General features: G+C 42.8%; 1 protein-coding gene across 3 annotated transcripts; it reads left to right on the top strand.

Moving 5' to 3' along the window:
- Positions 1–281: 281 nt before the first annotated feature.
- Positions 282–4,391, top strand: LOC139634323 (tRNA selenocysteine 1-associated protein 1-like). 3 transcript variants are annotated; one of them, XM_071500704.1, is made up of 9 exons: positions 282–442; positions 1,079–1,176; positions 1,254–1,353; positions 1,445–1,494; positions 1,714–1,845; positions 2,667–2,783; positions 2,898–3,120; positions 3,215–3,248; positions 4,031–4,391. In XM_071500704.1, the coding sequence occupies exons 1-9, from the start codon at positions 419–421 to the stop codon at positions 4,189–4,191; spliced, it is 939 nt and encodes a 312-aa protein (XP_071356805.1). In that variant the 5' UTR covers positions 282–418; the 3' UTR covers positions 4,192–4,391. The 3 variants fall into 3 exon arrangements, with proteins under 3 accessions (XP_071356805.1, XP_071356804.1, XP_071356803.1); XM_071500703.1 differs by having other exon boundaries at positions 1,239–1,353; positions 2,904–3,120; XM_071500702.1 differs by having other exon boundaries at positions 1,239–1,353.
- Positions 4,392–10,877: the final 6,486 nt, after the last annotated feature.

Here is a 10,877-nt window from a genome sequence, read left to right as displayed (position 1 = left end):
ATCAGGACGCACAAAACTTAATTCTTCTTTGCAGCTCACTGGATATCGTGACAGAGAGGAACACATTAAGGACTCACATGGAACAAAATGGAATAAAATTCATGGGTTTTACAAAAAAAAAAAAAAAACCTGGGAAACATATCTTTATTTTCCTAAATGTCAATGGACTAATTACAAGATTATAAAGACTCTAAAGTTCAACAGTAGGTGGCGATAATGTTCATATGGTTGCAGTTTGCCATCAACACGAAGAAGAAGAAGAACGTACCGGTCTCTGTTGAGTGACGTAAGCACGCAATGTTGCTGTTCGTCTCTTCCGCACTGGTGTGCTCGTAGTTAGCATGTGTATCTGTGAAGCTGCACCCTGATCAGCAGTTTACATCCTCGGTAAATTCGCGGTCGCGTCTCCGGCAGCACCATGAGCACCTTATGGATGGGGAACGTGAGTTGTTTGCAGCTTCTTACCGCGATGAATAATTTAGTGTGAGCACCGCGTTAGCTCGTTTAACACAAGCCCAGCGCGGCGTATTGGGTATAATTCAAAACTCCCTTGAGAAAATTATCACTTTAATATTGCCTTGTTTGCCGCTAGTAATCTGTTGGTTTCGAGTCTCTGAACAACTACTGTTAAATTCTAGCTATTCAGCACACCAGTGATGCAACATGGAGCACGGCTCCTCTCCGCGGCGGTGGATAACGTCATGTCTGCTTTAAACTAGCCGAGTTCTTCCTCCACCTAAACCACATCAGACTGGGTCTACATCAATCCCCACTGTGCCATTTGTCAAAGCTTAACTTGGAGGCCGTAAACACAGTTTCAGTCCTCTTTTTTAAATTTGTGCAATGTCAATTGTATATTTGGAAACGGGAGAAAGGCCGTCTTAGACGCCTTTTTAGAATTTAAAACTTTTTTCAAAGTTTTTTTGTTTTTCTAAATGTAGATGAGGCTGATATGTTTTCTACACATAGAATAAAGGTTTCACAAATCTGAAAAAAGCTTCAACAGCTTCTGTCAGCCTTCTCTTTACCATACTGATTCAGAGCACTTTTTCCACCATGTTTTTCTGTCGCCCTGCAGCTGGAGTCCTACATGGATGAAAAGTTTATCACCAGAGCCTTTTCCACCATGGGCGAGCAGGTGGTTAATGTGCGGATCATACGCAACAAGATGACAGGGTGAGAGCGAAATCCACAAGCAGCCTGCCATTTTGCAGATATATTACTCTGATTTTAAACAGTGTGTCTTCACCCAGGGGTGCTCTGGGTTACTGTTTCGTGGAGATGACGGATGAGGCCACAGCTGAGAGGTGTCTCCGCAAAATCAACGGAAAAGCGCTACCAGGAGCCACACCGGTATGAAGAGCATTGATGATTCACAGTAGCCACTTCTTAAAATTCTTATCGTGGTTGATGAAGACTCTGGTTAAATGTCTCTGTCACACAGCCCACAAGATTCAAGTTAAACCGAGCAACCTTTGGGAAACAGGACGCTGGGTGAGTGCAAACAGAGAAGCAGGGTATCGACGCTGACTAAAGTGTCACTGATTCCTCCTGTCACTGACACATCATGTATCCTCTTGTCTATCTTGTTTTAGATTTTAGTGTTTTATTCTTTGTTTCTAATGTAAAGCACTTTGTAACTACAATATAAATAAAATGCTGTTGACTGTAATGGAAAAACCTCTCAGCCTGTGTTTTGTGCTCTTGTTGTAGTCAGATGTATTCTCTGTTTGTGGGCGATCTAACTCCAGAGGTGGATGATGGGATGCTTTATGAGTTCTTCTACAACCGCTACCCTTCCTGTCGTGGTGGAAAGGTGGTGCTGGACAGCATGGGCAACTCCAAGTGAGTATTAACATGTCATCACACAGTGTGGAGAAAATATTTGAAAAACTGTAGGTACAGATTCTTGGCCTCTGATATTTGATCATTTGGAATATTGTGATATTTCCTGCCATATACAATATTTTTTGTGATATTATACATGGCTTTTTTTCTCCTGCAGTTTTTTTGCAGTCTGTTCTGCTACTGAGTCCAACCCTCATTTCACTGCTGTGCTTACTGTACACTGTACCTTGGCATAATGTAATTATGTTATTTTTAAAAAAACACCTAATACATAAATAACAATAATACTAATAATAATTACACTGAACAAAATATAAATGCAACACTTTTGTTTTTGCTTCCGCTTTTAATGAGTTTAAGATTTGTTTCTGCACACACAGTTTATTTCTCTTCAAATCCATGTTAGTGAGCTTTTCTCCAGTTGTGGCATATCCAGATGCTGATTACACAGCATGATTATTGCACTGGTGTGCCTGTGCTTTGCTGAGTGTTTACCTGAAATCTGCTATTTTTAGATTTGATCACTCAGAACACAGTCAGCCTCACGGACCAGTTGTTACTACTGCGCCAGAGGGAAGCCTGAGAGAGGAGGTGTAAAACTACACTGAGATGGTTTTTGGTTCTTAAAACCACAAATATATCTTCTGATGGAGATCAACACTTCAGATAAAACGCTGTGAGAAGTTAAAATATGGAAATTTAAAGTTTGGATATTGCCCAAGCCTCCATTGGTGTGGATATGGTCCTCTGTGCTTCTTTGCTTTTTTATTTTTTTTTGAGGGGAGCTCCGTAATCACCCCCTGTGTGTCTCACTCTAGGGGCTGTGGCTTTGTTCAGTTCCCAGATGAGCGGCTGCAGAAGCGGGCATTAGAGGAGTGTCAGGGTGCTATGGGGCTGGGTGGGAAACCTCTCAGACTGAGCCTGGCTGCTAACAAGTGAGTTCTTCTCAAAGTCTTTGCGTCTTTTGTCTGAAGCTGATTCATATGTGCCCAGAGCACCAGCCAGGAGACTGTTGCAGGTCAGCAGTGTGTCTGTCTCTCTTTTGTGAGTTTAAGGAACCGGCAGCAGCAGCAACAGCAGCAGCCGCAGCAGCAGCACTCAGACAGGTCGTGGCAGATGAGCTCAGGATACAGAAACAGCTATGACCAGTACAACCAGTACCAGCAGCAGGCTTACCCTGGGTATTACTCCTCCTGGGGCTACGACCAGACTGGAGGAGGGTATGGCTACAACTATCAGCAGTACGATTACACACAGTATCCCCCGCCACAGGTGAGCTCTCTCTGTGGAACAGCCAGCTTTGACACCCATCAGTCAGTCACTGTTAACTGACAAGAGTCATTCTAACAAGTGTTTTTCTTTTTAGGAGAGTGAAGAGACTCAGGATGATGGACTTGAAGGTTGGTGTTGGGATCTGGGGCTGAAAACATTCTTTTCCTTATTGACCTCTGAATCAGTGAGGCTTTTGGTTATTTAGTCTGCTGAGTCCCATGTTCATGACTTCAGATTGTTTATTTGGTACAATATTGTATTTGACAATATTCTGAAAAATCTACAGCAAACAACCCCCAAATAAAGATTTCTGCTCCCAGAATTAAAGCTTAAAGGAACAGTTCAACATTTTTCCATCACAGTGAGATGTTCAGACAGGTATCAGTCTGTTTTAAGTGCAGATCTGGAGTCAGGATGTTGTTAGCCTAGCTTAGCATTAAGCCTACCTACCAAAATATAAACTAACTGTAATACCTGGAGAATAAAAGACTGTAGAACCTGGAGAATAAACTGACTGTAGAACCTGGAGAATAAACTGACTGTAGAACCTGGAGAATAAACTGAGTGTAGAACCTGGAGAATAAAAGACTGTAGAACCTGGAGAATAAAAGACTGTCGAACATGGAGAATAAACTGACTGTAGAACCCGCAGAATAAGCTGTCCTGTTGGGATGGTGGTGTTCAGGTGATGAGTGGTGCCTGGTTTCCTCCAGACATGCCTTTTAGAAATGAGACTAAACAGTTCAGTCCTGGTTTCCATCAGACCAGAGAATGTGGTTTCTCTCTCATAAAGATTCATGGTCCGGGTTCACCTCTCCTACCAAGGCCCTTCTCCCAGATTGCTGTTCATCCATTCTTTTGCACACATCTGTCTGTGAAGCACCTGCTAACATCCACCCTTGTGTTGCAGATCCCAGTCCAGAGCTGGATGTGGTGGAGGCCAACAAGAAGTTCATGGAGGTCAGTGAGGAGCTGTATGATGCTCTGATCGAGTGTCACTGGCAGCCAGCAGAGTTCTCTATAGAACAGGAACATATGACATCCAGCCTACCAGAACCCATTTACTGCTGAGACTCAACACATTTTTTTCTCTGGACTTTACTCTGAAGGATTTTTTACTTCCTGCTGTTTCCTGAAATGTTGACAGTATGGATTATTTTTGTAAGGACACATGGTGACAGATGTTATACAAGTGTATGAACCAGTGGAAATGCACTCTGTGTACATAACTTTGTGAGTTACAACAAATAAATATTTCTGATTTAATTTTGGATCTCTGAAACATGTTGAATGGACAACATGTTAAAGTGAGAACACTTATTTCCAACATTGTCCCAGAATGTTAAAAAACGTGATATAGAATCAAACAATCAAATTTTAAAAACTGAACTCGCATCAATGTAAACTAAACCAAATACATCTGATATCAAACATTAACTGACATCACCTACCACCACACAACCAACTGACACAAACCCTAATGGGTGTTACATTGACACACACCACCTACTTAAACGGACCAAGTACACCCCTTCATGGAAACAGTATTCCCTGATGGCAGTGGCCTCTTTCAGCAGGATAATGCCCCTGCCACACTGTCAAAATGGTTCAAGAACAGTTTGAGGAACACAACAACAAGTTCAAGGTGTTGACTTGGTCTCCAAATTCTCCAGATCTCAATCCAATCAAGCATCTTTGGGATGTGATGGAAAAACAAGTCTGATCCATGGAGGCCCAACCTCGCAACTTAAAGGACTTAAAGGATCTGCTACTGACGGCTTGGAGCCTGATACCACAGCAGACCTTTAGAGGTCTAGTGGAGTTCATGCCTCGACGGGTCAGGGCTGTTTCGGCGGCAAAAGGGGGACCTACTCAGTATTAGACAGGTGGTCATAATGTTATGGCTGACATGTCCCCTGGTCAGATCCTTGTCTCTGTTGATGCTGAGTCAGTCCAAGTTATTTTGTTTCCAGGGTTAAACCTTGTTTAAAGTATACCTGGAGTTGTTGTCATAGGAACAAACACTTAAACTCCAATAGTTAAATGGTCTATTTTTTAATATGAAAATATTCGTTAATTAATAATTTAATAATCAAAATCTGTCATTCAAGTATAAACGACATATATGACTGGATTTAATATTTCATACAGCAGGTCAGCAGGTTATTATGACCTATAGTTAGGTTTTGTTGCTAGGCGACATCTAGTGGTCATAGTAATGATGGCAGGAGCAAAGGGAAAAGTGCGGTGACGTAGTTTATAGAGCGACAAAGTCCACGTCAGGAGGAGGTTGGGGTGGATGGATGAATATGACACAGGAGAGCGGTGTTCGATTCCCATGTGACAGTAGCAGCTTATGTTGTTTCTATTATCCATTACCATTGTTGTTATTATTGTAACCATGACAACAAAGATTGTCTAATGCTGAGGAAGTACTTATTTTAACCCAAATCACCATCTTTTCCTGAACCTAACCAAGCCAAGAACGTTATTATAGTAACCATGGTGACGAATGTAGGTATGCTGCTCTTGATACAGGACTCGTGTTTATTATTGTAACAATGACAACCAAGATCCAGTATGCCTGCTGCTGTAGGGCCGCTCTTTAAGGAGAAGCTCCTATGGGTCCTCTCAGAAAGTTGAAGAAAACAACCTGTGTGGTTGTTCAGGTTGGATCCAAAATAAGCAACAAAATCATCCTTCGTCAGTTGTATCACATGACGTCCTCATACACTTCTGAACAAGTGAATGGCGGCCTTTCAAACTGATCATACTGTACATTTATCACGGGAATTCCAACTGTCTGGCAATGTTTTTTGGATATAACATGATGCATCAGTAACAGATGGTCACAGGACCAAACCATGCAGTAAAACTAACAATTTAAAAATCCGTTTGACAGAAGAAATGGCAGCAGAACAACAGTGAGATTCCAGGATCCGTGGTATAAAATTTTGTAAAGGTGTTTGTATGTGTTTATTTATTTGCATGAAAATGTACAAGAACAGCAGGAGCAACAAGCACACAAGTCCATGAATTCATTTACATTCTTTTAAATTCTTTAAGTGTCTCTTTTGATTGAAATTAAAAACAGTGGATCTGTAGGTCGGATTAGTGGGAGGCCATCTGCCTCGACCGGTTGGGTTTGGAGGAGGGAGAGAAAGGCCAGGAACAGCTGTATATACTATAGATAATGGTGTTATCAATAATAATGACAGATAACAGTGGTTAATAGTAAAGATGAGTAGTGGTGGATCTGGATCCTGCTGCTCCAGAGGCAGAGAGACCTGCAGAATGAGGACAGAGAGAGGGAGAGAGAGGAGAAGCACAAACTACGGGAGAGAAAAAAAATACAAAGTTAATGGCATGAAGTCATCGAGAGAGAGAGAGAGAGAGAGCCCAGTGAATCATGGGAATCCCCCAGCAGTCTAGCTCTATAGCAGCATAGCTAAGGGATGGGTCAGGACATACCCGAGCCAGCCCTAACTATAAGCTTTACTAAACAGGACAGTTTGAAGCCTGATCTTAAAGGTAGAGAGGGGGTCTGCCTCCCGAACCCACACTGGGAGCTGGTTCCACAGGAGAGGAGCCTGATAGCTGAAGGCTCTGGCCCCCCATTCTACTCTTACAAACTCTGGGAACCACAAGTTGACCTGCATTTAGAGAGCGAAGTGTCCTATTGGGAAAATAGGGAACTATAAGCTCTCCAAGGTACGATGGTGCCTGACCATTAATGGCTTTGTAGGTGAGGAGGAGCATTTTAAATTCTATCCTGGATTTTACAGGGAGCCAATGCAGAGAGGCTAACACAGGAGAGATGTGATCTTGTTTCCTAGTTCCTGTCAGTACTCGTGCTGCAGCATTTTGGATCAATTGGAGGCTTTTTACTGAATTTTTGGGACATCCTGAAAATGAAGAATTACAGTAGTCCAGTCTTGAGGTAACAAATGCATGAACTAGTTTTTCAGCATCCTTTAGACACAGAATGGGTCTGATTTTAGCAATATTGCGCAGGTGGAAGAAGGCTGTCCTAGAGACTTGCTTTATATGTGAAGTAAAGGACAAGTCCTGGTCAAAAATGACACCGGAGGCCAAGGTAATGTCATCCAGAGTCAGTATATTATCACATAGTGTATCTCTGAGGTGTTTTGGGCCAATTACAATAACTTCAGTTTTGTCTGAATTTAAGAGTAAGAAATTACTGGTCATCCAGGTTTTTATGTCCTTAAGACACACCTGAAGCTTGGCTACCTGATTAGTCTCACCTGGCTTCATGGATAAGTACAGCTGGGTGTCATCTGCGTATCAATGGAAATTTATCTGGTGCCTCCTAATAATGTTTCCTAGAGGAAGCATATATAGAGTGAAAAGTATTGGTCCTCGCACAGAACCTTATGGAGCACAATGACTGTGCATAGAAGAGTCATTATTAACATGAACAAACTGGAATCTATCTGATAAATATGACATAAACCAGCTTAGTGCGGTTCCTTTATTGCCAACGATATTTTCTACACTCTGTATGATCGATGGTGTCAAATGCAGCACCAAGATCTAGCAGGACAAGTATAGAGACAAGTCCATTGTCTGAGGCTATGAGGAGATCATTGGTAACCTTAACCAGAGCTGTTTCTGTGCTATGATGGACTCTAAAACCTGACTGAAAATCTTCAAACAAACCATTTCTGTGCAAATAATCACATAATCACATTTTGATTATAAAGCAGGTCTAGGTTCTATATTAATACTGTGAAAATATCAAAGAGAGACTCAGGTCCTCTCTTCTGATTGGCTGACTGACATGTTACTAGAGCTCCAAACAGAAGCCCGAGAGAGGAGATGTAAAACTACACTGAGATGGTTTTTTGTTTTTTAAAACCATAAATATATCTTCTGATGGAGATCAACAACGTTAGAATTCTGTTCTTCAGCTCAGCATTCAACACAATCATCCCCCAACAGCTCATCCACAAACTGGACCAGCTGGGGCTGAATACCTCAATGTGCAACTGGCTGCTGGACTTCCTGATGGGGAGACCGCAGTCTGTACGGGCTGGCAGCAACACCTCCAGCACCATCACTCTGAACATGGGAGCCCCCCAAGGATGTGTGCTGAGCCCCCTCCTCTTCACTCTGCTGACCTACGACTGCACACCGGAAGAGAGCTCCAACATCTTCATCAAGTTTGCGGACGACACAACTGTGGTAGGTCTCATCAACAACGACGACGAGATCACTTACAGGAAGGAGGTGAGCTGAATGGCCGCGTGGTGCAAAGACAACAATCTCTGTCTGAATGTGGAGAAGACAAAGGAGATTGTTGTGGACTTCAGGAGAGTGCACACCTAGCATGCTCTTCTAACTATCGACGGTGCTGCAGTGGAGAGAGTGAGCAGCACCGAGTTCCTGGGTGTGCACATCTCTGAAGACCTTACTTGGAGCAAGAACACTGCATCACTGGCCAAGAAAGCCCAACAGCACCTGTACTTCCTCCATAAACTGAAAAGAGCCAGTGCCCCAGCCCCCATCATGCTCACCTTCTACAGGGGCACCATCGAGTCCATCCTGACCAGCTGCATCACTGTGTGGTACGGTGCCTGCACCGTGTCCTGCCACAAGACCCTGCAGCGCATAGTGAGAGCAGCTGAGAAGATCATCGGTGCCTCTCTCCCCTCCATTCTGGACATTTACAACACCCGCCTCACCCGCAAAGCCCTCCGGATTGCAGGTGACCCCACCCACTCATCCCACTGCCTCTTCAGCCTGCTTCCATCAGGAAGACGACTGCGGAGTCCCCGGGCCAAAACCAGCAGGCTAAAGGACAGCTTCATTCACCAGGCTGTCAGGAGGCTCAACTCCCTCCCTCCCTGCCTGCATTACATTTATATTTTATATTTATATCTTTATATTTTTTTATTTGCACCGTGGGTCTGAGAGGACTGAAATTTCAAATGTGCTGTATGTCCTGTATGTGTAGCATAATTGACAATAAAGCTGACTTTGACTTTGACTTTTGACTTTTGACACTTCAAATACAAGACAGGAAAAATATAAAATAAGGGACCTTTAATTTCCCTAATTTGGGCTAGTAAATCGTTTCTACAATGAATCATAAATCATTCTAATTGCAACCTGGATTATGAAATAACACATTTACATTTACGATATTAATGAATAAATTAAAAAAAACATGTTGCTTATCGTGGAAATGTTTGGTTCAGTGTCTGAGCAGTGAAGTGCATACACTGAGCGCAGTATAAATACAGAATGCAGTTTTTTTAAAACAGGCAGAGCCTGGAATAACCCTACTGCTGTGCTGCTGCTGGTACCTGTGAGCCTCTTCTTATATGGACAGCTGTTAAGGCTGAATGACAGCTGAACCAGCTGTGCTGCACTGACTGGGGACAGATGACGGTTCAGAGGAAAGGACGTCTCATTTCTCTAAAAATGTGTTGCCTTGACTCCTCTCTCCTCACATCCTTTCCTTGTGTTGTTTGGAAACTGGCACGTAGGTCTCTCCAGGTGTGTGGAGGTGTTACAGTGGCCCAGGTTTGAACTTCTCTCTTTTTTTCCATTCTTCACATGACTGCTCCTGAGTGCACCATGAGGCTCTTCCAGAAGAGACAGGAGGACAGACAAGGCTGACAGTGTGTATGGTTGTGTCCATATGATGAATCATTTCAAGACTCCAAGGAAACAGTGACACGTGGGAGATCTCTGGGTCCTCCCCAGGAAATTTTTTGCATCTAACATTTTATGAACCAATTTGTGCCTTTTCAACATCAGTTTATGTTGAAAACATTTTTATTTATGAAAAAGAAAACAATTCAAATAAATTGGAATGTAATGCAGGAAGGATCAAAGTCAAAGGTGCCACGCTGTCAACAAATCACATGCTGCTGATCCTCTGACTCTTTGGACAGCAGCTGTGCAGCTAATGCTGGATTTGCTTGTCTGCCCATATCTTAGCTAGCCAGCGTTGATGGGGAGGCAACATTACCTCAAGATTAGGTTGCAAATACGTACAGTATGTGTCTACGTGTGTGAATGTGTTTACATGTCTTTCTGTGGTTGTGTGGACAGACTTTGGTTTGAAACTGGTCCTCACAATTTCAAAAGGCTGTGATGGTTAAGGTTAGGTTAAGGGCTAGGGAACTCGTTATGCCAATGAGTGTTGTCACAACCAATGTAAGACGTGTGGATAACTATGCAACAGAAGCATCAGTGGTTGTATGAGCTCATAATTCATATTCATATTTTGGAGTAAAAACAGACCCTGTCGAGGTATTGTTGCATCTATGAGTGATGCTATGTCAGTTCTGTTCTAAATGTTCAGGGGGACACCCCCTGAAATCTGAGCCTATGTCCTCTATCCAAAAAGATCCAGCTCCAGATAACCAGATATAGTGTCTCGATCTAGATTTACCCATAAATCTAAGTGTGAATGTTTAGCAGGAGTTCACAGGTGTGGGTTTTTATATTGCTGTTGTCTCAGGGTTTATAGGTTTGTTGTTGTTTTGTTGTGTGGTTAAATGTTGTGTTCTGTTAATCGTAGTATTTAGTACACCAGCTGAAATTAAATCAAACCAAATTGCCATCAGGCGTGGACAGCAATAGAAGAGAAGAATCAGAAGAGGGTAGGGATCCTCTCCTCTGATTGGCTGACTGACCTGCTGTTGCTAGAGCTCCAGAGAGAAGCCTGAGAGAGGAGATAAAACTACACTGAGATGGTTTTTGGTTCCTGAAACCACAAATAC

The sequence above is a fragment of the Trachinotus anak genome, unplaced genomic scaffold, assembly GCF_046630095.1.
Source record: "Trachinotus anak isolate AG129_WGS33_773 ecotype Australia unplaced genomic scaffold, CSIRO_AGI_Tana_v1 ptg000016l, whole genome shotgun sequence".
NCBI lineage: Eukaryota > Metazoa > Chordata > Actinopteri > Carangiformes > Carangidae > Trachinotus > Trachinotus anak.
This window is presented reverse-complemented; position numbering and strand designations above follow the sequence as displayed.